This window comes from Dipodomys spectabilis, unplaced genomic scaffold (assembly GCF_019054845.1).
Source record: "Dipodomys spectabilis isolate Male_0828 unplaced genomic scaffold, ASM1905484v1 ptg000107l, whole genome shotgun sequence".
Lineage (NCBI taxonomy): Eukaryota > Metazoa > Chordata > Mammalia > Rodentia > Heteromyidae > Dipodomys > Dipodomys spectabilis.
In genome coordinates, this window is record NW_024870784.1 from 7,558,850 (window position 1) to 7,585,742 (window position 26,893).

General features: G+C 51.2%; 1 protein-coding gene across 4 annotated transcripts in view; it reads left to right on the top strand.

Moving 5' to 3' along the window:
- Positions 1–26,893, top strand: part of Pknox1 (PBX/knotted 1 homeobox 1) — a 51,453-nt gene that overhangs the window by 19,732 nt on the left and 4,828 nt on the right. For 3 of the 4 annotated variants that reach the window (XM_042687279.1, XM_042687280.1, XM_042687282.1), the window contains 6 exons: positions 4,802–4,973; positions 6,140–6,310; positions 7,038–7,137; positions 8,874–8,971; positions 14,007–14,135; positions 26,408–26,484. In XM_042687279.1, the coding sequence (XP_042543213.1) occupies positions 4,802–4,973; positions 6,140–6,310; positions 7,038–7,137; positions 8,874–8,971; positions 14,007–14,135; positions 26,408–26,484 (747 nt within the window). The remainder of the gene's footprint in view (positions 1–4,801; positions 4,974–6,139; positions 6,311–7,037; positions 7,138–8,873; positions 8,972–14,006; positions 14,136–26,407; positions 26,485–26,893) is intronic. The other variant, XM_042687281.1, reaches the window with a different exon arrangement.

Sequence of the window (26,893 nt, forward strand, 5' to 3'; positions counted from 1 at the left end):
CACCTTCCCAGCCCCTCTTCTTTTTTAACACTGAATATTATACCGTATGCATCTACCACATTTTGTTTATCCAACTATAGAGGTATGTTTGGGTTGCTTCTATGTTTTGACCTTGGTTAGTGCTACTGCAGACATGGGAATTCAAATACCTGGCTCAGTGCACATCTGCATTTGTAGGAGCCATATTCCCAGTTGTCGTGAATTAGGCACAACCAGAGTATTTCTCAGCTGACAGATAGGTGAGCAGTGGTATATTCATGCAACTGCATATTTATTTTTTTGTTTTATTTATTATTTTTGGTCATGGGGCCTGAACTCTGTGCCTGGGCTCTGTCCCTCAGCTGGTGGGTGCTCTACCACTTGAGCCACAGCACCACTTCTGGCTTTTTCTGCTTATGTGGTGCTGGGGAATTGAACCCAGTGCCTCATGCATGCAAGGCAAGCACTCTACCACTGAGCCACCTTCCCAGCCTCACTGCACATGTAAAAGGGAGGAATCTGGCCCTGTGCAGGAACTCAGGTGAGTTCCAGCTGCACCCAGCAATGTGATTTCACTTGAACCATGTCATGAATGGCACTGCTGTGGCGATGCTGACCTGGTCAGCAGTAGTCAGTACTGAGGGTCTGGATGTGGCACAACCACACCAGAGCAAAAGGAGGGTTTGGGAGTCCTGGTGCTGCTTTGAATCCTTTGTGCAGCAGCGTTTACATAGCCACACATGTGTAAATGCAGATCTGCACACCAGGGACAGTCCGGTTTACAAGTAACAATTTAAAATACAGTGGTTGGAGTTCTTTAAACTTTGGACTCAAATCTCTTTAATCCAGTTAAAAATATTTCATTGGTGGCTCATGCCTGTAACTCTAGCTACTTGGGAGGCTGAGAGTGGGAGGCTCTCGATTCAAGGCCAGCCTGGGCAGGAAAATTTGTAAGACCCCTTCTGAATTCATAGCTGGACACTGTGGCCTGTGCCTGTCACCCTAAGGTACCTGGTAGACTGGTGCCAGAGGGTGGCCGTACCAGGCCAGGCAGGGCAGAAAAGTCCAAAAGATGCATCTCACCAGAAGGCCAGATGAAGAGCAGTCTGCCTGTCTTTCCAGAAACTACAGGAAGCCCAAAATATGCAGATAGCAGTCCAGGCAAATGCCAGCCAGGAAGCAAGGTCCTATCTCCAAAACATGGCCAAGCCCGGTGCTCGTGGCTTACTCTCCACGCACAGCAGAGCTACGTGTCATAGTTCTTCCTAGACCCGCTTATAAACTTACTACAATCAAAGCCCAGTAGGAACCTCCCCACCAAAAGATGCTGCAGTTGATCTCATACAGGAAAATGTGTGAAAATCATTAATTAAAACAAGAAGAGCTCGGTGCCTGTCATCCTAGCTGCTCAGGAGGCTGAAATCTGAGGGTTGCCAGCCCAGGCAAGAAAGTCTGTGGGACTCTTACATCCAATAAACTACTCAGAAAAAGTCAGAAGTGGCACTGTGGCTCAAGGGGTAGAGCACTAACCTTGAGCAAAAAGCTCAGGGCAGCACCCAGGCCCAGACAAGCCCCAGACCAACAAAAAAATAAAAAATGAAAACAACTCCAAACCCTTCAGAAGAGAAACACTTGAATAAAGTCACACCAAGAAATATAAAAATGGTATTTACCTGCCCTGCAGGAAGAGGTGGGACTAGAAGGGGACTGGAAGCTATAAAGTAGCCTGTTTGTCACAGTCCTTCAGTTGGCGTGATTCCAGGCAAGAGTGCACAGAGTGGTCACTATGGTATGGAAGAGGTCACTGAACTGTGGGTGAAGGGAGGCACAGCATTTCAGGCTATTAGGCAAAAGACTCATAAACATTGGAGGAGCTGGTGACATGGGAAGACCACCTGAGAGAGTCTTTGCTTGCAAAATCCCACTTGAAGATCCAAGATTAAAAATGTACAACGAATTGGAAGAAAACAAAATATAGGTTGCCATCACTTGAAGATGCCTTCAGGAGGCTGAGATCTGAGGATCTCGGTTCAAAGCCAGTCTGGGCAGAAAAGCCTGCAAGACTCTTATCTCCAGTTAACCACCCAAATGCAAACTCAAAACAGCAAGAAGACTTGAGTATCAAAACAGACCTTTTACATGGAAAAATAATTTAAAAGGCAAGTAACATAGCCGGGCGCCAGTGGCTCACGCCTGTAATCCTAGCTATTCAGGAGGCTGAGATCTGAGGATCGCAGTTCAAAGCCAGCCCGGGCAGGAAAGTCTTAGAGACTCTTATCTACAATAAACCATTAGAAAACCAGAAGTGGTGCTGGAGCTCAAGTGGTAGAGCTCTCACCTTGAGCTGAAGAGCGCAGGGACAGCGCCCAAGCCCAGAGTTTAAGCCCCCACGACCGACAAAAAAAAAAAAAAAAAAAGGCAAGTAACAGGCTGGAAGCATATGTGTGTAATGCACACACAAAGTATTAATACCCCAAAGCTTTAAAGGACCAGTAAGGAACTGACAAACAGCCTAAAGTGAAAGTTAACCAGTGAAGAGTCAGAACAGAGGCATGGCTCAAGTGGTAGAGCACAAGACCCTGAGTTCAAGACCCGATACCAGCATGAGTTAACTACCAGCTGGGTGCTGGTAGCTCACGCCTGTAATCCTAACTACTCTGAGGATCACAGTTCAAAGCCAATCTGGGCAGGAAAGTCCGTGAGACTCTTAACACTGACCACTAGAAAACTAAGTGGCTCAAAGTAGTAGAGTGCTAGCCTTGAGCAAAAGAGCTCAGGCCCCAAGTTCAAGCTCTATGACCAACAACAACAACAAAAGAGTTTACTTCAATGTTTAATATAAATGGAATCCTGCAACAGTGGGGTTTTTGTCACTGAGCATATTGTCGTCAAGGTTTACAAGCAGGTTTATTATCTCTGTTTAGACTGTGGCCCTAGTCATATTTGCAGTGTTTCTCTGATGCTGTTGCAGGCATCTCTCCTAGAAGATGATGGCCTTTGCATACTGCAGCGCCCTCCATTGTAAATGTGACCAACTGCAGAGGGCTTAGGGAGGGTGCTGGGGAACGGCGGGGCTGTTGGATGGCACACTGGCACACTGCAGGCCACCGTGCTGCCGTCAGTGGCAGGCTCTGAAGCGGCACTGGCCGCTGAACTGGTGCAGTCGGTACAAAAGGAAGTTAAAATGAGTTTTTAAAGCAAGGTCTAGCAGAGCGTCCTACTGGGCGGGGATCCATGGCCAACTGTCTAAGCTGTCCACCCATGCAATCAGTCCAGTTTGTGAGAAGGGTTTGGAGAATGAACTGTGGGAGGGCACAGTGTCCCCTAGAGCAGGCTGGGGCACATACCACAGCACTCACCCTGGTCACTTTTGGGGCTCTCCGGAGGTTTCCACTTGATCCATGTGTTGTTTTTTGTTTTTTTGTTTTTTTGTTTTTTGTTTTTTTTTGCTTATGTGGTGCAGAGGAATTGAACCCAGGGCCTCAGGCATGCAAGGCAAGCGCTCTACCACTGAGCCACCTTCCCAGCCCGATCCATGAGTTTTCTAAGAGATATGTACTGCGTAGTTAAAAAAATACCAGAAAGTTTGATTGGTAGTGTATCCTTGTAACCCTAGCACTGGGGAGGTTGAGGCAGAAAGATCCCAGTTCTAGGCCAGTCTGGGGTATATAGCTGAATACTGTCTCAAAAATCACATCCCTACGCCCAGCCAGGCACTGGTGACTCACGCCTATAATGCTAGCTACACAGGAGGCTGAATCTGAGGAACACAGTTCAAAGCCAGCCTGGGCAGGAAAGTCCTCGTGATAACCACCATAAAAACAGAAGTGGTACCAAAAAAAATCTTTCCCACCCCCAGCCAGGCACTGGTGGCTCCCACCTGTAATCCTAGCTACTCAGGAAGCCTAGATCTGAGGACCAAAGTTCAAAGCCAGTTTGGGCAGGAAAGTCTGTGAGATTATTCAATTAACTGCCAAAAACATCTGGAAGTAGAGTTGTGGCTCAAGTGGTAGAACACTAGCCATGAGCAAAAAAGGCCAGGGACAGTGCCTAGGCCAGGACTAGCACAAAAAGAGAGACAAAGAGTGAGACAGAGAAAGTTGAGTTGTGTTCAACCCAGAAACTACTACTGTGCATGCCTAAGAGAAATGACCATGTATATCCTACACACACTTGTACAGGAATGATGGCATTAACATTGTTCATAATAGCCCAAAGCCAGGCATCTACCAACTGATAGAGAAGGAAATAAGAGCTGCCTTCCTAAGAGTAGTGTTCAGCCATGAGCAGTAAAGGACCAGTGTGGGTTACAACACTAATAAGTCTCAAAAACGTGCTGAGTCTCAGAAACCAAACTCCAGTGATGACGTGTAATTGTTTCAATGACATGAGTAGAATAAACGGAGAAAAGGAAGTAGATTTGTGATGGGATTGGCCCGGGGAAGAGCAGCTGCTAGTGGCTACAGCATTTCTTTGGGGGTGATCAAAATCTAATATTTACTGATAATGGTTGCATGCCTCTAAAATGCGCTTTGCTTCATTGACTTGTGCACTTTAAATGAAGAATTGAGAGTTCAGCAAAGCCGCTATATAAAGTCATACAAACAAGCCAGGGGTAAAGATTCATTCTTATAATTTTAACACTCAGAAGGCTGAGACAGGAGGATCGTGATTTTGGAGGCCTTCCTGGGCTACATAATGAGACAGTCTCTCTCAAAAACATAAATCGTGCACACGTGTATGTGCGAAAGTGCGCACACACTCACATGCCAAAGCATTCTCAGGAAAAAGCACACCTGTTTTTTTTTTCTTATCTCTCCAGGCATCCACTATTCCCACTACTAGCTTTGTTGTTTGAAAAATGTGAACAGTCCACACAAGGCTCAGAGGGAACAACTTCTGCCAGTTTTGATGTGGACATTGAGAACTTCGTCAGGAAACAGGAAAAAGAAGGGAAACCCTTCTTCTGTGAGGATCCGGAAACAGATAACTTAGTAAGTAAAGTCAGTGTTTTATTTTTTAAAACTTTTGAAATCCTTTCACAAAATGTTAAGCTTCTAGTGAAGAAGTTCACTAGAGAATTGTATCATTATAAAACAAGCTCGTTTCAATGTATCAAAAACCCATGGTTTTATCTTCTGGTTTCTGTGCTTTTCTTTGGACAAGTGAGTGAAAGAATCTTCCTCTCTTGAGCCCGGTGTGGTGGCTCAAACCTATAATCCTAGCTACTCAGGAGGCTTGAGATCTAAGGATCACAGTTCAAAGCCAGCCAGGACAGGAAAGACTGTGAGACTCCTATCTCCAATAAACCACTCAGAAAACCAGAAGTAGTGCTGTGTGTGGCTCAAGTGGTAGAGTGCTCACCTTGAGCTGAAGAGCTGAGGGACAGCGCCCAGGCCGAGTTCAAACCCCAAGACCAACAACAAATAAAAAGAATCCTTGCCTCCATGCCAGCTTGTGCGGGTCCTTGTGAAGGTTCCACAGCAGGCCTGTGTACCCACCTTTTGTTCTTGGTAGATCCCTAATCTTGGCATAAGACTTGGTGTCCTCCAAGACTTCTCAAACCTGATGCAGTACTTCCTGTGTAAGCTTACAGGCAGAGGGCCAGTGACTCCCAGGAGAGGGGTGCTGATGACAGCAGAGTTGATGTTATTAGTAGTCGTCGGTTGCTGAGGGGTAGCTTACCTCAAAATTTAGTGACTTCATACCAAGTTATTAAACTTAAGAGAAAATCTTTGTGTGAGCAGAGTTCTTAGAATTTACACTAGAAATACAATCTAGAAGAGCTGGGCTTTTGAAATTAGGAAACACTTATGGGATTGTGTGGCTGTAGGGATGGAGTAGCGCAAAGGAAAGAGAACTGCTTAGCCACAGTGAGTTGGGGCTGGGCTGTGGCCCCATGTCTGTAGGGACAGAGTTAGTTGTAGCATGGCTGCTCTGAGGGTGGCTTTGGGCTCCGTGTTGTATGTAGACCAGATGCCCCTCCGGCCCAGAGTTGATTCAGCAGCTCTGAGACATTGTCCATGTGTGGTTTCAGATGTGGTTCCACCTCCATTGTTAGCATCCAAGGTATCTCCACCCACTAACCAAGACCCGGCACATGTGACAGTGATGATTGCTGTCCTCTGGTCTCAGCTAAACGTCCACTAACTCTTTCTAGATGGTGAAAGCAATCCAGGTCCTGCGCATTCATCTTCTTGAGCTGGAAAAGGTGAATGAACTCTGCAAAGATTTCTGCAGTCGCTACATTGCCTGTCTGAAGACAAAGATGAACAGCGAGACCCTGCTGAGCGGGGAGCCTGGGAGCCCCTACTCCCCTGTGCAGTCCCAGGTACTGTCCCCAGGGCCCGGCCTGCTTCCTGTGGTGTTGCTCCTGAGACCAGCAGCACCTTTACAGGTGCTGGGCTCACTGGATGACTGCCCCGCTGCAGTGATCCGATTCTTTGAACTTGGTCTGGTTCGGAGTGACTAGGGCCAGAGAAAATGTCTTTCTGAGCTTGGTGGGTGGGATGGAGGTGTAGAGGGAAGGGGTGGGTCTTCCGTCTACATTATAGGCCCCACCCACCCTGGCCTTGTCTATGGGGAGTGGAATAGAGTACCATTTGCTTCTTTATCTTAGTAAGTACTGAAGCACACCAACGTTTAAGTGCTGATCACTGCATTTAGCAGTCATTTTGCATCTCTTTTCCATAAGGGACCCTATTTTCTGAAAACTTGTCAGAGCGTCTGCACTGCACCTCAGGCCTTCCCTCTGTTGTGATAGCATTATGCCCTTCCTTTGAGTTTTGGACGGGATTTTTTCCCCCCTGGGACTTTGAGAGCTTCCAGCAGGGGAGCCCAGCTACCTGTCTACCCTGGATAGAAGACGATCCTTCTCTGTCAGGGATAGTTCTCCTCTTAGACCAAGTGCATAGCTTCGGGAGGGAGGCACATGGAGCATGTGCGGGAGGAAGGGGACACCGCCTAGCCAGCAGCTCAGCGGGACCAACCTGGTGATCATGGTGTGATGGGTGCCGCAGCCAGCTTGTCCTCGCATCCATGTGTGCTCTAATGTTTAGCAGGTTCAAAGCGCCATCACAGGCACCCTCAGCCCCCAGGGAATTGTGGTACCAGCCTCTGCCCTGCAGCAGGGAAATGTAACCATGGCAACGGTGGCAGGTATGACTATCATATGTCCATTTTTTCTGTAAGACTTGGCAGTAAAGAAGATCTCTTGTATTCAAATGAGTGTATAAATAGGAATTTTAAAGTTGTTACATTTGTTTGTACTTTCACAGTATTTTGTTCAATTCCAGCTCCTGATATAATTGTACTAGAATCTAGTTCTTTGAATATTTCTTATTATGAACAAATATAATATTTAAATTGTATTTTTCTTACCTAAAGTATTTTGTACAAAAAGTCTTAACATAAGGTGCTGAAAATACATAGCAAAAAATATTTGTGCTTTTCAAATAAGAATTTTGAATTATAATTTTAGCAGCAACTGAAAAAGCTAAGCTGTATCATGAATTATTAGTTTAGCAAAAATTATAGGCCTAATTTTGTGTTATTTTTTAATTTTTATTGTAATTTTTTTTTTTTGTCAGTCGTGGGGCTTGAACTCTGGGCCTGGGCGCTCTCCCTCAGCTCTTCAGCTCAAGGCGAACGCTCTACTGCTTGAGCCACAGCGCCACTTCTGGTTTTCTAGTGGTTTTTTGGAGATAAGAGTCTCACAGACTTTCCTGCCCGGGCTGGCTTTGAATTGTGATCCTCAGATCTCAGCCTCCTGAGTAGCTAGGATTGCACATGTGAGCCACTGGCACCCAGCTATTTTTATTTTATTTTATTAAAAAAAGAGTTTTGTGGGCTGGGAAGGTGGCTCAGTGGTAGAGCGCTTGCCTTGCATGCATGAGGCCCTGGGTTCGATTCCTCAGCACCACATAAGCAAAAAGAAAAAAAAAAAAAAGAGTTTTGTCGCTGTGGGGCCTGAACTCTGGGCCTGGGCGCTGTCCCTCAGCTCTTCAGCTCAAGGCTAGCGTGCTACCACTTGAGCTATAGCACCACTTCCAGCTTTTTTTTTCTGCTTATGTGGTGCTGAGGAATCGAACCCAGAGCCTCATGCATGCAAGGCAAGCGCTCTACCACTGAGCCACCTTCCCAGCCCTAGGCCTAAGTTTAGTATTACTTGGCTAGCCAAAACCATTTCAAGAAGGGGACTGATTGCAGCACTCCTTGGCATATGTAGACTGCTACACATGAAACAAAAGCCTCTGAAGGGAGTGGACCAAGGCATGCTGGGAATGGAGCAGGATCTGCTGGCCATGGTAAAAATGTAACTGAAACCTCATATAACAGCAGAATGGGAAACCTCCCAGGAAAAAGAACACTAGTGACCAGCCCAGTGCTACTGGCTCATGCTACTCAACAGCCTGAGATCTGAGGATCTCAGTTCAAAGCCAGCCTGGGCAGGAAAGCCCGTGAGACTCTTACCTCCAATTAACCACCAGAAAACCTGAAATGGCACTGTGCTTCAAAGTGATAGACCACTAGCCTTGAGCAAATGAGCTCAGGTTCAGCACCCAGGCCCTGAGTTCAATTCCCACAACTGACAAAAACAAAACCAGTGGTTAAAATATAACCAGAATGAAAGTATTTCTTTATCTGGAGCCATTAGCCAGTCTTTAATATGTGGTAATTGAGAGAATAGCAGAGGCAGAGGCAGGCAAAACGAAGGGGCATGAAAGTCCCCTTTGGTTCCATGGGTTAGTGAGGAGGAGAGTGAGCCTTTGGTCATTTGTCACAGAAGGTCAGTTCACAGAGTATTGTTGAAATTCCCTCCTTAAGTAGGACAAGAGCAGTTAAAGTAAGTTGTAAAGTAGCTTAGTTCTTAAACGTCTCTTCTCCCTTTTGAGGTGGCACAGTGTACCAGCCTGTCACCGTGGTCACTCCGCAAGGCCAGGTGGTCACGCAGGCCTTGTCGCCAGGGACAATTAGGATCCAGAACTCCCAGGTGAGTGCCACCTTCTGAGAGGCTCGGGGTTGGGTGGCCATGTGTGTGGCACTGAGGGACAGGCCAGGCGTGGGCACTGAGGGACAGGCCAGGCATGGGCACTGAGGGACAGGCCAGGCATGGGCCGTCCCTCTGCTTGAAGACAGTGGTGTCTCCTGGACAGTCTCCACTCAGGCTGAATCCGTTTGAATTGGTTTGTTTCTTTTCACTTCCTATCTTCCTTGCTGTTGAAAATTTGCAAATTTCAGGAAAGTCTTTTGTTGTTGTTATTGGTGGCATGGTGGTGGTGGTGGTGGTCATGGTCATGGGGCTTCAACACTAGGCCTGGGCTCTGTCCTCCAACTCCTCAGCTCAAGGCTAGTGCTCTACTATTTTGAGCCACAGCGCCACTTCCAGTTTTCTGGTGGTTCAGTGGAGATAAGAGTCCAGCCCAGGCTGGCTTTGAACCTCGATCCTCAGATCTCAGCCTCCTCAGTAGCTAGAATGATAGGCTGAGCCACGATGCCCAGCTCAGGAAAGACTTTTGCAGCCCCCAGAAGCAGCTTGTTAACCAGCTTGTGTTCATGTTCACCTGAGGTTTGAGATTCTGTCTGCTGCAGAGCAGCAGCAAGTTTTACAGCAAGACAAGGCCCAGCCTGAACCCCCAGCAGTAGGCTGGGAGAGCCGTCCCGAGCACTGGGAGCTTTCCTGGCTCTCCGCAGTGTGCCTTTTCTGTGTCTGAGGCACTTAATTTAAAGCAAACACCAATGAGAGACCAAAGGGGCTCCAGCCAGGGGTCTCAGCGCCCCTATTTCAAGTGTCTGGCCTCCATAGCAGGAGAGACAGCTGTGCGAATCAACAGGGACCAGGCAGACAGATGTGTACACTGTGCCCTGTCCTTTCCCCATCCTTTGGGGTGGAGTAAGGACATTGGGCCTGCGAGGCTGCAGGATCCCTTTAAATTCTGGAGCCACAAACACGTTCTGTTTTTTTTGTTTGTTTGGTTGGTTGTTTTTTTTTACTTTGAGCTAGTTTTAAATGAGAAAGACAAGGCGTGGATTCTCGTTGGGGAGCGTTGGTTTGGGTTCTGTCAGGCCTGGCTGGTGTGCAGCATGTGTCTGGGTCCGTCCTTCTGTGGATGGCTGCAGCTGCCCTGGACGCGAGCGCAGAGCTGAGTGCGTCTGTGCTCCACTGCCTCCTGTGGTCTCCCAGGAGCGTAGGGAAGCAGTCAGACCCCAGCAAGGCCACCCCTTCATCCTCCTGAGGGGGAGACACCACACCAGGCCCTTGCTGCAGGAAACAGTCATTGTCCCGGCACTGATGGACCCAGTGGGTTCGTGCTCCAAAAGCTGAGTGACCAGAACCACGAGCTCCTGTCTTTTACACCCCTTTTCCTTTATCTAGCCCGTGTTTACATAGTGTTTCATCGGGTCAAGGACGCAGGCCTGGCTGCCTGTGTGCTGCCTGGCCCGCAGGGCTTAGCCCTGTCCGCGTTTTGCTGTAGCCCAGCCCCTCTCTGGGCCTCACGTCACGCCAGCCCGCCCTCTTCCATTTTAAACGCCAGTGACCACACAGCCGTCTAGTTGCAGAATAATTTCCTAGTGTCACATTAGAGGAAACATTTTCAAGTCAAATATCTTATCAGAATCTTACTTGTCTTGTTTAGGAAGGATGTTTTCTACTTAACTGAATTTTCTTTCTTTCTTTTTTTTTTTGGTTGGTCGTGGGGCTTGAACTCTGGGCCTGGGTGCTGTCCCTCAGCTCTTCAGCTCAAGGCAAGCACTCTACCACTTGAGCTACAGCGCCACTTCCGGTTTTCTGGTGGTTTATTGGAGATAGGAGTCTCATGGTCTCTCCTGCCCTGGCTGGCTTTGAACCGAGATCCTCAGATCTCAGCCTCCTGAGTAGCTAGGATTACAGGCATGAGCCACTAGCGCCCGGCTTTAACTGCATTTTCTTAGAAATGAAGTTTGCTATTTAAATAGAAAAGCTATAAAATGGTACTCCAGTTGGAGCACCTTCGTACCTGGACCTGTGTGGCCTGCGTGATAGATAACCCCAGCTCCCTCAGCTGGACACCAGGGCAGGAGAGTCTGTGAGACTCACCTTCAGTTAGCCACCGAAAAGCCAGAGTTGTACCTCAAGTGGTACAGTGCTAGCCTTGAGTATTAACACTCAGGGAAGCTCCCAGTTCCTGAGTTCAATTCCCAAGACTGGCACAAAAACAACCCATCAGGATAGGTGGTAGTCATGGCCTTGTTCCAACACTGCTCTGTCCCACAGGGCTCCCTGCCTTGTGGCTCAGGCAGGCGGACATCCTGGGCTTGTAGAAGGTGATGGCGGTGCACCCGGCAGCCCCCAGGAGGGCGTGAGTCACCGTTGTATGGGACGCGTTGCCCTCCCCTGCAGGCCTTGCCTGCCTGAGGGCCTTCACCAAGAAGCCTTCGTCCGTGGCCCGCACAAGCCCACTTAGCAATGGCTGTGCAGAGTGCCGTTATGGGGAGGGCCTCTGCCCGCCACTTTCTTGTGCTCCTGTGACTTGGTGCCGATTTTATTCCCCTCTTCTTTTTTTGTTGCTGGTAGGACTTGAACTCTGGGCCTGGGTGCTGTCCCTCAGCTCTTCAGCTCAAGGCGAGTGCTCTACCACTTGAGCCACAGCGCCACTTCCAGTTTTCTGAGTGGTTTATTGGAGATAAGTCTCATGGTCTTCCTGCCCAGGCTGGCTTTGAACCTCGATCCTCAGATCTCAGCCTCCTGAGTAGCTCGGCTGACAGGCGTGAGTCCCCGGTGCCCGGCTTCCCCTCTTCTCACAGGCGCTTTGAATGTTCCTCTCAGGTCCACGTCTGTCACAGCTCAGCTGTCATAGGATGCCGCCACAGGCTGGCAGCAGGTGCTGGCACAGCCCCGCACGTCCCCGCCAAACCGTCCAGCCCTTTTTCTCTGTTTTCCTCTGTCTCTTAACTCATCCTTTAAAATACCTTCTTTTGCCTTTGTCATGGAAGCGGGTATTTCTCTCCTGCCGCCCCCTCCAGCCTCGCCCTCCTGATGCTTGGTTGGTGTTCTGGTATTCGGTCTTAGCAGTGCCAGCACTGTTGCTGCCATGTGGCTGTCTCTGATTCCAGTGCTGTTCCACCTTGAGGCGGTGGGTCGTTTTGTTCTGTATTTGCTGGTACTGGCGGTTGCACTCCAGGCCTCCTGCTGGCCAGAAGCCCTGTCTTCAGCCCTCTTTGACTTTGTTGGTTTTAGGGCTTGCGTGTATGCCTTGGCAGTCTGTGTGGGGATCCTTGAATGCGTCACTCACAGTGAGAGACAGGTGCACACCACCACACCCAACATTTTACTGCTGGAAATGGGTTCTTGAGAAGTTTTGCCTGGGTTGACCTTAAACTATAGGATTGCAGGTGTGAGCCTGATTGATTGATTTTCCCTGTGTGTTTTTCACTGTGTTCCCGTGCTCTCTGGCGCCCAGCGGCCCCGTAGCAATTCTCCTGAGACTGTGTTCCACTGCACGGGTTCTGCTGCCTTCCCTTCTGCTCAGCTGGCCTGTTCTGCCCTGTGTCAGTCCTGGGTGCAGGGCCCTGTCCATTCCCATCACTGCTGCTGACCAGGTGCCTCAGGAAGCACTGGTGTGAGGACCTGAGCTCCCCCTGTCTGCCGACGGCCTGGCTCCAGGGCTCCAAGGCCCTGGGAGTCCATCTGAGACACACTTCTGCGAGCTCTCTGACATAGTGATGCTGTGGTGGGCCAGAGATTCTAGGAGAGAAGCAGACCGCCCTCCCTCTGTTCTCACCCTGCCCCACGCACCTGTCCCCTCTGCCTGTGCACAGCGTGTCCCTGCCAGTGGGCTTGCCGTGGGCTCCTGAGCCGGCACCAGCCCGAGTCCCCTCTCCCAGCCCAGCTCCGACGACGTGCCTCCTGGACGAGCCGCAGTTCCCTGAGCCGAGTCATCCCCACAGTGTGGCCTGTGCCTCTGGTGACTGGCTAAAAATGGGGGCGCCCACAACCCTGGCTTACGGCCAGTTTGCTAGAGCAGCTCCCAGAACTCGGAAGCAGTATGCCAGCTTACCGTGCCAGGTGTCTCAAGCAGCACTGGTGAGGCTGCTGTACCTTGCCAGGTGAAGGAGCTTGGAGCTCCGCCCTCCCAGGTACTCTGCCTCCAGGAAGCTTCTGGGGTCTGGGCCCTGTTCTTGGGTTGGTTATGGGGGCGTCGTGGTATAAGCATGACTGACAAACCTACTGGACACTAGTGATCACCTTAACCGTCAGCCCTTCTAAGCCTTCGGGCTGTAATCCTGCCTTGGTGTTTCCATCCTGGAGCCTCTGGGGGCAGCCAGGACAACTCAACTGTATACAGAAAGATATCACTGCCCAGAGCTGGGCTCACGCCTGTCATCCTAGCTACTCAGGAGGCTGAGATCTGAGGATTGCAGTTCAAAGCCAGCCCGGGCAGGAAAAGCTGTGAAACTCTCATCTCCAATAAACCACCAGAACACTGGAAGTGGCGCCATGGCTCAAATGGTAGAGCGTTAGTTAGCTTCAGAGCTGAGGAACAGCATTCAGACCCAGAGTTCAAGCCCCGTGACTGACCAAAAAGAAAAAAAAAGATATCACTTATCCCTGGAAGAGTCCAAGGACTTTAACAGATATGGGGCTGGAAGTGGGGATGAAGAACAAAGAGACATTGCAATGTTAGATGTGCCTCAGAAGATGAGTACCCGGGCTGGGAAGGTGGCTCAGTGGTAGAGCGCTTGCCTTGCATGCCTGAGGCCCTGGGTTCCATTCCTCAGCACCACATAAGCAGAAAAATCCAGAAGTGGCACTGGGGCTCAAGTGGTAGAGAGCTAGCCTTGAGCTGAAGAGCTGAGGGACAGCGCCCAGGCCCAGAGTTCAGGCCCCACGACCAACAACAACAACAAAAAGATGAGTCCCCATAGGTCTGGCTTGTCCACTTTTACATAAAGCCAGCCGTCACTCCGTGGGGGGGCTCCTCTCTAAAGCCACAGCTGTGTGCACGTGTCATCGCTTCCTCTCTAATGTTATCGGTCAAATGTTCAAGCTCCAGTTACAGCTGAACCAAGATCTCAGCATTCTACACCAAGATGACAGCTCGTCCAAGAACAAGAGGGGCGTCCTGCCAAAGCATGCCACCAACGTGATGCGGTCCTGGCTCTTCCAGCACATTGGGGTAAGGGGGCCAGGCTGCAGCTAGCGTGGCCCAAGGTGCCCTCTGCACGCGTGTCTTGTCCCTGCGTCCAGCAGCCCCAGGTCTATGGGTCTGGGGTTACATTGAGTGTGGGCTGAGCATGGGTCCCTAAAATGGCCTTGAAAAACTTAAGACATAAGGATCTCCTAGTGGAAAGAGAGTTAACTTAGCTCATGCTAATTGTGTGCATGTGTGGGAGAAAATCCTACCCTTCAGGTCGGATGGTGGCGTGGGGTTACTTGAGAAGTGGGCAGAGAAAAGGATGTGTTCGTGCAAAACTTCGGGAAGGAAAGCGGTGTTTCATGCTGTGTTTTCAAGGATGTCATTAAGGTTAGGGAGCGCAGTGTGTACCGAGGAGGGTCTGGGAGCATGAGCTGACTGCCCACATGGGGTCCCCGGGTAAGCAGGGACCCTGGCTCTCCTCGTGCCCCAGACTTCCCCGGAAGCTTGGTGTGGTGGCAGTGGGGACGTGTTGTAGGCAGCCTACTGCCACACGGGGAGCATCGAGAGTCCAGAGTGACCAGGTGTGTCCCGGGGGAAATGCAGTGAGGCCCAGGAGTGGGGAGGTGGGGGTGCGCAACCAGGGTGCACAGGACTGAGGACCACAGCAGGGAAAAGCATTCGGTGGTGACAGGCAGGGAGAAGGGCCGCGCTGTGGTTATGCTGGCCTGTACGCCGGCTGCAGGGCTGTGGTCTCCCCTCATTCTCCTTTCTTTGCAATGACTCGGCCTCATGGTTTTCTGAACGTATCAGGGCAGCTCTGGTTATTGTCTGCTTTTCTATGTATTTGTTTCCTGCCCAGTTGTTGTTGTTGTTTTGTGGGGTGGAAAGGGGCTTGCTGGGGATGGTGCTCAGGCCCCACCTCGTGCTGGGCCAGTGGCTTACCACTGTGCTACATCCCAGCCCGTGGTCTATGAGACGGGTCTGTCTGAGTAGCTGCCCTTCCAGCTTCTGCCTCCCAAGTGCTGGAATCACAGGCTTGCCGCACCACACCCTTGGTATTTTAGGAAGTTTTTGTTTTGTGTACGTGACAGTACTAGGACTTGAACTCAGAGCCTCATGCTCTCATTTGGCTTTTGTGTTCAAGCCTGGTGCTTTGCCACTTATGCTACACCTCCAGGTTTCTTGCTAGTGAATTGGAGATAAGGAGCTCTCAGATTTGTCTCCCTGGACTGACTTAAAACTGTGATCCTCAGATCTCAGCCTCCTGAGTAGCTAGGATTACAGGCGTGAGCCACTGGCGCCTGGCACATTGAGACTTAAAGGGCAAAAATGTATGTGCTTCTACAATGTGGAAATCAGAGCTACGTACTCCTCAGTCCTTTCAAATCACATATCCTGTTGCTAAGTTTTCAGGAACAAACTTGACTGCTGAGTAGATCTGATGCCGTTCCATCCCTCTGGTAATGTGCCGCCACTCAAATTGAGTGTTAAGCCGCATCCAGGGCAATGGGCAGATGCTGCTGTCCTGCTTTGTTGGTCCCATGTACACCCGAGTAAATGTCATCCTGGCACAGTCACCCGGGCTGGGAAAAGGACTTTTTGTGTGCTGGAGGGAGGAATGTCTGGCTATGGGCTATTTATAGTCCTTGGAATCATTCTGCATACCCACAGGACAGGCACATATGCTTCTCCTCAGCTTCCAGTGGCGAGGCTGCGGTGGTGACCATTGTGTATGGCGAGTGATGATGTTCTGAGTATCCAAATGGCCCTCAGCAGAAATATGGTTCCCCACTCCTGCTAGATAGAAGTCATTTTCCTTGGGTGCAGTTAGTTGTCATAGATAAAAGGTAACCTGACACAGGTGGTGGCTTATATATCAAGTCCTCCAGCGGTGCCCACCACAGAGCACGCCCCACAGCCGGCCACCGAGACAGGACCGGAGCCATCCTCATCTTCACTGTGCTCTGCTAAGCATGAAAACTTCTTGAATGTGAGAAGTGCTTCATTAAAAAAACAGATTTGCAGCCAGATCTAAAGTACAACCGGACACGATAACTTATACAGCCTACTGGACTGTCTCACACACAGGCTACAGGACTGTCTCACACACAGGCTACAGGACTGTCTCACACACACACAGGCTACAGGACTGTCTCACACACAGGCTACAGGACTGTCTCACACACACACAGGCTACAGGACTGTCTCACACACACACAGGCTACAGGACTGTCTCACACACACAGGCTACAGGACTGTCTCTCACACACACAGGCTACAGGACTGTCTCACACACACACAGGCTACAGGACTGTCTCACACACACACAGGCTACAGGACTGTCTCTCACACACACAGGCTACAGGACTGTCTCTCACACAGGCTACAGGACTGTCTCACACACACACAGGCTACAGGACTGTCTCACACACACACAGGCTACAGGACTGTCTCACACACAGGCTACAGGACTGTCTCACACACACACAGGCTACAGGACTGTCTCTCACACACACAGGCTACAGGACTGTCTCACACACACACAGGCTACAGGACTGTCTCTCACACACACAGGCTACAGGACTGTCTCACACACACACAGGCTACAGGACTGTCTCACACACACACAGGCTACAGGACTGTCTCTCACACACACAGGCTACAGGACTGTCTCTCACACACACAGGCTACAGGACTGTCTCACACACACACAGGCTACAGGACTGTCTCACACACACACAGGCTACAGGACTGTCTCACACACACACAGGCTACAGGACTGTCTCACACACACACAGGCTACAGGACTGTCTCACACACAGGCTACAGGACTGTCTCACACACACAGGCTACAGGACTGTCTCACACACACACAGGCTACAGGACTGTCTCACACACACACAGGCTACAGGACTGTCTCTCACACACAGGCTACAGGACTGTCTCACACACACACAGGCTACAGGACTGTCTCTCACACAGGCTACAGGACTGTCTCACACACACAGGCTACAGGACTGTCTCTCACACAGGCCACAGGACTGTCTCACACACACACAGGCTACAGGACTGTCTCTCACACAGGCTACAGGACTGTCTCACACACACACAGGCTACAGGACTGTCTCACACACAGGCTACAGGACTGTCTCACACACACAGGCCACAGGACTGTCTCACACACACACAGGCTACAGGACTGTCTCTCACACAGGCTACAGGACTGTCTCTCACACACACAGGCTACAGGACTGTCTCACACACACAGGCTACAGGACTGTCTCACACACACACAGGCTACAGGACTGTCTCACACACACAGGCTACAGGACTGTCTCTCACACAGGCTACAGGACTGTCTCTCACACACACAGGCTACAGGACTGTCTCTCACACACACAGGCTACAGGACTGTCTCACACACACACAGGCTACAGGACTGTCTCTCACACACACAGGCTACAGGACTGTCTCACACACACACAGGCTACAGGACTGTCTCACACACACACAGGCTACGGGACTGTCTCTCACACACACAGGCTACAGGACTGTCTCACACACAGGCTACAGGACTGTCTCACACACACAGGCTACAGGACTGTCTCACACACACACAGGCTACAGGACTGTCTCACACACACACAGGCTACAGGACTGTCTCTCACACAGGCTACAGGACTGTCTCACACACACACAGGCTACAGGACTGTCTCTCACACAGGCTACAGGACTGTCTCTCACACACACAGGCTACAGGACTGTCTCTCACACACACAGGCTACAGGACTGTCTCACACACACACAGGCTACAGGACTGTCTCTCACACACACAGGCTACAGGACTGTCTCACACACACACAGGCTACAGGACTGTCTCACACACACACAGGCTACAGGACTGTCTCTCACACACACAGGCTACAGGACTGTCTCACACACAGGCTACAGGACTGTCTCACACACACACAGGCTACAGGACTGTCTCTCACACACACAGGCTACAGGACTGTCTCACACACACACAGGCTACAGGACTGTCTCTCACACACACAGGCTACAGGACTGTCTCACACACACACAGGCTACAGGACTGTCTCACACACACACAGGCTACAGGACTGTCTCTCACACAGGCTACAGGACTGTCTCTCACACACAGGCTACAGGACTGTCTCACACACACACAGGCTACAGGACTGTCTCTCACACAGGCTACAGGACTGTCTCACACACACAGGCTACAGGACTGTCTCTCACACAGGCCACAGGACTGTCTCACACACACACAGGCTACAGGACTGTCTCTCACACAGGCTACAGGACTGTCTCACACACACACAGGCTACAGGACTGTCTCACACACAGGCTACAGGACTGTCTCACACACACAGGCCACAGGACTGTCTCACACACACACAGGCTACAGGACTGTCTCTCACACAGGCTACAGGACTGTCTCTCACACACACAGGCTACAGGACTGTCTCACACACACAGGCTACAGGACTGTCTCACACACACACAGGCTACAGGACTGTCTCACACACACAGGCTACAGGACTGTCTCTCACACAGGCTACAGGACTGTCTCTCACACACACAGGCTACAGGACTGTCTCTCACACACACAGGCTACAGGACTGTCTCACACACACACAGGCTACAGGACTGTCTCTCACACACACAGGCTACAGGACTGTCTCACACACACACAGGCTACAGGACTGTCTCACACACACACAGGCTACAGGACTGTCTCTCACACACACAGGCTACAGGACTGTCTCACACACAGGCTACAGGACTGTCTCACACACACACAGGCTACAGGACTGTCTCTCACACACACAGGCTACAGGACTGTCTCACACACACACAGGCTACAGGACTGTCTCTCACACACACAGGCTACAGGACTGTCTCACACACACACAGGCTACAGGACTGTCTCTCACACACACAGGCTACAGGACTGTCTCTCACACAGGCCACAGGACTGTCTCACACACACACAGGCTACAGGACTGTCTCTCACACAGGCTACAGGACTGTCTCACACACACACAGGCTACAGGACTGTCTCACACACAGGCTACAGGACTGTCTCACACACACAGGCCACAGGACTGTCTCTCACACACACAGGCTACAGGACTGTCTCACACACACAGGCTACAGGACTGTCTCACACACACACAGGCTACAGGACTGTCTCACACACACAGGCTACAGGACTGTCTCTCACACAGGCTACAGGACTGTCTCTCACACAGGCTACAGGACTGTCTCTCACACAGGCTACAGGACTGTCTCACACACACACAGGCTACAGGACTGTCTCTCACACAGGCTACAGGACTGTCTCACACACACACAGGCTACAGGACTGTCTCTCACACACACAGGCTACAGGACTGTCTCTCACACACACAGGCTACAGGACTGTCTCACACACAGGCTACAGGACTGTCTCACACACACACAGGCTACAGGACTGTCTCACACACACACAGGCTACAGGACTGTCTCACACACACACAGGCTACAGGACTGTCTCACACACACACAGGCTACAGGACTGTCTCTCACACACACAGGCTACAGGACTGTCTCACACACACACAGGCTACAGGACTGTCTCACACACACACAGGCTACAGGACTGTCTCACACACAGGCTACAGGACTGTCTCACACACACAGGCCACAGGACTGTCTCTCACACACACAGGCTACAGGACTGTCTCTCACACACACAGGCTACAGGACTGTCTCTCACACACACAGGCTACAGGACTGTCTCACACACAGGCTACAGGACTGTCTCACACACACACAGGCTACAGGACTGTCTCACACACACACAGGCTACAGGACTGTCTCACACACACACGGGCTACAGGACTGTCTCTCACACACACAGGCTACAGGACTGTCTCTCACACACACAGGCTACAGGACTGTCTCACACACACACAGGCTACAGGACTGTCTCACACACACACAGGCTACAGGACTGTCTCACACACAGGCTACAGGACTGTCTCACACACACAGGCCACAGGACTGTCTCTCACACACACAGGCTACAGGACTGTCTCACACACAGGCTACAGGACTGTCTCTCACACACACAGGCTACAGGACTGTCTCACACACACACAGGCTACAGGACTGTCTCACACACACACAGGCTACAGGACTGTCTCTCACACACACAGGCTACAGGACTGTCTCACACACACAGGCTACAGGACTGTCTCTCACACACACAGGCTACAGGACTGTCTCACACACACACAGGCTACAGGACTGTCTCACACACACAGGCTACAGGACTGTCTCTCACACAGGCTACAGGACTGTCTCACAGACACAGGCTACAGGACTGTCTCACACACACAGGCTACAGGACTGTCTCTCACACAGGCTACAGGACTGTCTCACACACACACAGGCTACAGGACTGTCTCTCACACAGGCTACAGGACTGTCTCTCACACAGGCTACAGGACTGTCTCACACACACACAGGCTACAGGACTGTCTCTCACACAGGCTACAGGACTGTCTCACACACACACAGGCTACAGGACTGTCTCCCACACAGGCTACAGGACTGTCTCTCACACAGGCTACAGGACTGTCTCTCACACACACAGGCTACAGGACTGTCTCTCACACAGGCTACAGGACTGTCTCTCACACACACAGGCTACAGGACTGTCTCTCACACACACAGGCTACAGGACTGTCTCACACACACACAGGCTACAGGACTGTCTCACACACACACAGGCTACAGGACTGTCTCACACACACAGGCTACAGGACTGTCTCTCACACACACAGGCTACAGGACTGTCTCACACACACACAGGCTACAGGACTGTCTCTCACACACACAGGCTACAGGACTGTCTCACACACAGGCTACAGGACTGTCTCACACACACACAGGCCACAGGACTGTCTCTCACACAGGCTACAGGACTGTCTCTCACACAGGCTACAGGACTGTCTCACACACACACAGGCTACAGGACTGTCTCACACACAGGCTACAGGACTGTCTCACACAGGCTACGGGACTGTCTCTCACACACACAGGCTACAGGACTGTCTCACACACACACAGGCTACAGGACTGTCTCACACACACACAGGCTACAGGACTGTCTCACACACACACAGGCTACAGGACTGTCTCTCACACACACAGGCTACAGGACTGTCTCACACACACACAGGCTACAGGACTGTCTCACACACACACAGGCTACAGGACTGTCTCTCACACAGGCCACAGGACTGTCTCACACACACTCAGGCTACAGGACTGTCTCACACACACACAGGCTACAGGACTGTCTCTCACACACAGGCCACAGGACTGTCTCTCACACACACAGGCTACAGGACTGTCTCACACACACACAGGCTACAGGACTGTCTCTCACACACACAGGCTACAGGACTGTCTCACACACACACAGGCTACAGGACTGTCTCACACACACACAGGCTACAGGACTGTCTCTCACACAGGCTACAGGACTGTCTCTCACACACAGGCTACAGGACTGTCTCACACACACAGGCTACAGGACTGTCTCACACACAGGCTACAGGACTGTCTCACACACAGGCTACAGGACTGTCTCACACAGGCTACGGGACTGTCTCTCACACAGGCTACAGGACTGTCTCTCACACAGGCTACAGGACTGTCTCACACACACACAGGCTACAGGACTGTCTCACACACACACAGGCTACAGGACTGTCTCACACACACACAGGCTACAGGACTGTCTCTCACACAGGCTACAGTACTGTCTCACACACACACAGGCTACAGGACTGTCTCACACACACACAGGCTACAGGACTGTCTCTCACACACAGGCCACAGGACTGTCTCTCACACACACAGGCTACAGGACTGTCTCACACACACACAGGCTACAGGACTGTCTCTCACACACACAGGCTACAGGACTGTCTCACACACACACAGGCTACAGGACTGTCTCACACACACACAGGCTACAGGACTGTCTCTCACACAGGCTACAGGACTGTCTCTCACACACAGGCTACAGGACTGTCTCACACACACACAGGCTACAGGACTGTCTCTCACACAGGCTACAGGACTGTCTCACACACACAGGCTACAGGACTGTCTCTCACACAGGCCACAGGACTGTCTCACACACACACAGGCTACAGGACTGTCTCTCACACAGGCTACAGGACTGTCTCACATACACACAGGCTACAGGACTGTCTCACACACACACAGGCTACAGGACTGTCTCTCACACACACAGGCTACAGGACTGTCTCTCACACACACAGGCTACAGGACTGTCTCACACACAGGCTACAGGACTGTCTCACACACACACAGGCTACAGGACTGTCTCACACACACAGGCTACAGGACTGTCTCTCACACAGGCTACAGGACTGTCTCTCACACACACAGGCTACAGGACTGTCTCTCACACACACAGGCTACAGGACTGTCTCACACACACACAGGCTACAGGACTGTCTCTCACACACACAGGCTACAGGACTGTCTCACACACACACAGGCTACAGGACTGTCTCACACACACACAGGCTACAGGACTGTCTCTCACACACACAGGCTACAGGACTGTCTCACACACAGGCTACAGGACTGTCTCACACACACACAGGCTACAGGACTGTCTCTCACACACACAGGCTACAGGACTGTCTCACACACACACAGGCTACAGGACTGTCTCTCACACACACAGGCTACAGGACTGTCTCACACACACACAGGCTACAGGACTGTCTCTCACACACACAGGCTACAGGACTGTCTCTCACACAGGCCACAGGACTGTCTCACACACACACAGGCTACAGGACTGTCTCTCACACAGGCTACAGGACTGTCTCACACACACACAGGCTACAGGACTGTCTCACACACAGGCTACAGGACTGTCTCACACACACAGGCCACAGGACTGTCTCTCACACACACAGGCTACAGGACTGTCTCACACACACAGGCTACAGGACTGTCTCACACACACACAGGCTACAGGACTGTCTCACACACACAGGCTACAGGACTGTCTCTCACACAGGCTACAGGACTGTCTCTCACACAGGCTACAGGACTGTCTCTCACACAGGCTACAGGACTGTCTCACACACACACAGGCTACAGGACTGTCTCTCACACAGGCTACAGGACTGTCTCACACACACACAAGCTACAGGACTGTCTCTCACACACACAGGCTACAGGACTGTCTCTCACACACACAGGCTACAGGACTGTCTCACACACAGGCTACAGGACTGTCTCACACACACACAGGCTACAGGACTGTCTCACACACACACAGGCTACAGGACTGTCTCACACACACACAGGCTACAGGACTGTCTCACACACACACAGGCTACAGGACTGTCTCACACACACACAGGCTACAGGACTGTCTCTCACACACACAGGCTACAGGACTGTCTCACACACACACAGGCTACAGGACTGTCTCACACACACACAGGCTACAGGACTGTCTCACACACAGGCTACAGGACTGTCTCACACACACAGGCCACAGGACTGTCTCTCACACACACAGGCTACAGGACTGTCTCTCACACACACAGGCTACAGGACTGTCTCTCACACACACAGGCTACAGGACTGTCTCACACACAGGCTACAGGACTGTCTCACACACACACAGGCTACAGGACTGTCTCACACACACACAGGCTACAGGACTGTCTCACACACACACAGGCTACAGGACTGTCTCTCACACACACAGGCTACAGGACTGTCTCTCACACACACAGGCTACAGGACTGTCTCACACACACACAGGCTACAGGACTGTCTCACACACACACAGGCTACAGGACTGTCTCACACACAGGCTACAGGACTGTCTCACACACACAGGCCACAGGACTGTCTCTCACACACACAGGCTACAGGACTGTCTCACACACAGGCTACAGGACTGTCTCTCACACACACAGGCTACAGGACTGTCTCACACACACACAGGCTACAGGACTGTCTCACACACACACAGGCTACAGGACTGTCTCTCACACACACAGGCTACAGGACTGTCTCACACACACAGGCTACAGGACTGTCTCTCACACACACAGGCTACAGGACTGTCTCACACACACACAGGCTACAGGACTGTCTCACACACACAGGCTACAGGACTGTCTCTCACACAGGCTACAGGACTGTCTCACAGACACAGGCTACAGGACTGTCTCACACACACAGGCTACAGGACTGTCTCACACACACACAGGCTACAGGACTGTCTCACACACACACAGGCTACAGGACTGTCTCACACACACACAGGCTACAGGACTGTCTCTCACACAGGCTACAGGACTGTCTCTCACACACACAGGCTACAGGACTGTCTCACACACACACAGGCTACAGGACTGTCTCTCACACAGGCTACAGGACTGTCTCTCACACAGGCTACAGGACTGTCTCACACACACACAGGCTACAGGACTGTCTCTCACACAGGCTACAGGACTGTCTCTCACACAGGCTACAGGACTGTCTCACACACACACAGGCTACAGGACTGTCTCCCACACAGGCTACAGGACTGTCTCTCACACAGGCTACAGGACTGTCTCTCACACACACAGGCTACAGGACTGTCTCTCACACAGGCTACAGGACTGTCTCTCACACACACAGGCTACAGGACTGTCTCTCACACACACAGGCTACAGGACTGTCTCACACACACACAGGCTACAGGACTGTCTCACACACACACAGGCTACAGGACTGTCTCTCACACACACAGGCTACAGGACTGTCTCACACACAGGCTACAGGACTGTCTCACACACACACAGGCCACAGGACTGTCTCTCACACAGGCTACAGGACTGTCTCTCACACAGGCTACAGGACTGTCTCACACACACACAGGCTACAGGACTGTCTCACACACAGGCTACAGGACTGTCTCACACAGGCTACAGGACTGTCTCTCACACACACAGGCTACAGGACTGTCTCACACACACACAGGCTACAGGACTGTCTCACACACACACAGGCTACAGGACTGTCTCTCACACACACAGGCTACAGGACTGTCTCACACACAGGCTACAGGACTGTCTCACACAGGCTACGGGACTGTCTCTCACACAGGCTACAGGACTGTCTCTCACACAGGCTACAGGACTGTCTCTCACACACACAGGCTACAGGACTGTCTCTCACACAGGCTACAGGACTGTCTCTCACACACACAGGCCACAGGACTGTCTCTCACACAGGCTACAGGACTGTCTCTCACACAGGCTACAGGACTGTCTCACACACACACACACAGGCTACAGGACTGTCTCACACACACACACAGGCTACAGGACTGTCACACACACACAGGCTACAGGACTGTCTCTCACACAGGCTACAGGACTGTCTCTCACACAGGCTACAGGACTGTCTCACACACACACAGGCTACAGGACTGTCTCTCACACAGGCCACAGGAGGTTACTCTTAGGGGAGGAACCTAAAGGGAAAACTCCTCTGAATATTTAAACAAAATGAATACTAAGAGGCAGGGAATGTAGACTAGTGGTAGAGTGCTTGCTGGTGTGCATGAAGCTCTGGGTTAGATTCCTCAGTACCACATACACAGAAAAACTGGAAGTGGCACTGTGGCTAAAATGGTAGAGTGCTAGCCTTGAGCAGAAGAAGCTCAGGGACAGTGCCCAGGTCCAGAGTTCAAGCCCCAGGATTGGCAAAAAATAATAAATAAAAATTGAATACTAAGAAATGGCAGCATGGATTTCTGTTGGTGGCGGTGTGGTGGTGTTTGTTTTTAGCCTTTCTTTTTGTCTTTTAAGGGGGAGGCAATGGATAGTGCAGAAAGAGAGGAGGGGTGAACAAATGTAGTCATGGTATTCAGTATACCCTGTGTGGAAAATGAGCTATGCAACACGTGATCCCGGACCGGGGAGACTAGGAGAGAGAAAAGGAAGGGGTGACACCGTCCAAAAAAGAAATGTGCTCGTTACCCGGCTTAGGAAACGGTAACCCCTCTCTACACCACCCTCCTCCTAACAACGTTATGTTGAAAAAAGATTTGTAAGACTAAAGTTAAGTTTGGCTAAAAGTGCTACTGATACCAGCTTTTATTCTTGGTAATTTGTATGCTTCTATTTTCTTCTTAAGAGTTAAGGTCATGAACAAACTCTCCTTTTATTTTTTAGCATCCTTACCCAACAGAAGATGAGAAAAAGCAGATTGCTGCTCAGACAAATCTGACACTACTCCAAGTGAACAACTGGTAAGACAGATGCACAGCTTTCTGACACCATGTCCTTACTGCAATAGAACCTGGAGAGGTGACCCATACACACAAAACAATCAGTCAGCAGCCCCAGGTGGCTGCAGGCCAAGGGGAGTCGAGAGCTGGATGGGCTTTGGGCTGGGGACAGTCTAGCTGTTCCCACCCTTCCCCTTCACAGGAAGGCACGCTCTGCTAACAGGCCAGTTATCAGCGAGGACAGTATCTGCACTCATGGGCGGGGAAGGAAGAGCTGGTGGGGGGCTCAAGGCAGGGCTTGCAAGTGGAGGAGCACCCGAACTCACACCTGTCATCCTGGCTACTTAGGAGGGTGAGGTGTGAGGACTGTAGCTTGAAACCAGCCGGGGCAAGCAAGCTCGTGAGACTCCTATCGCTGATAAACTACTTA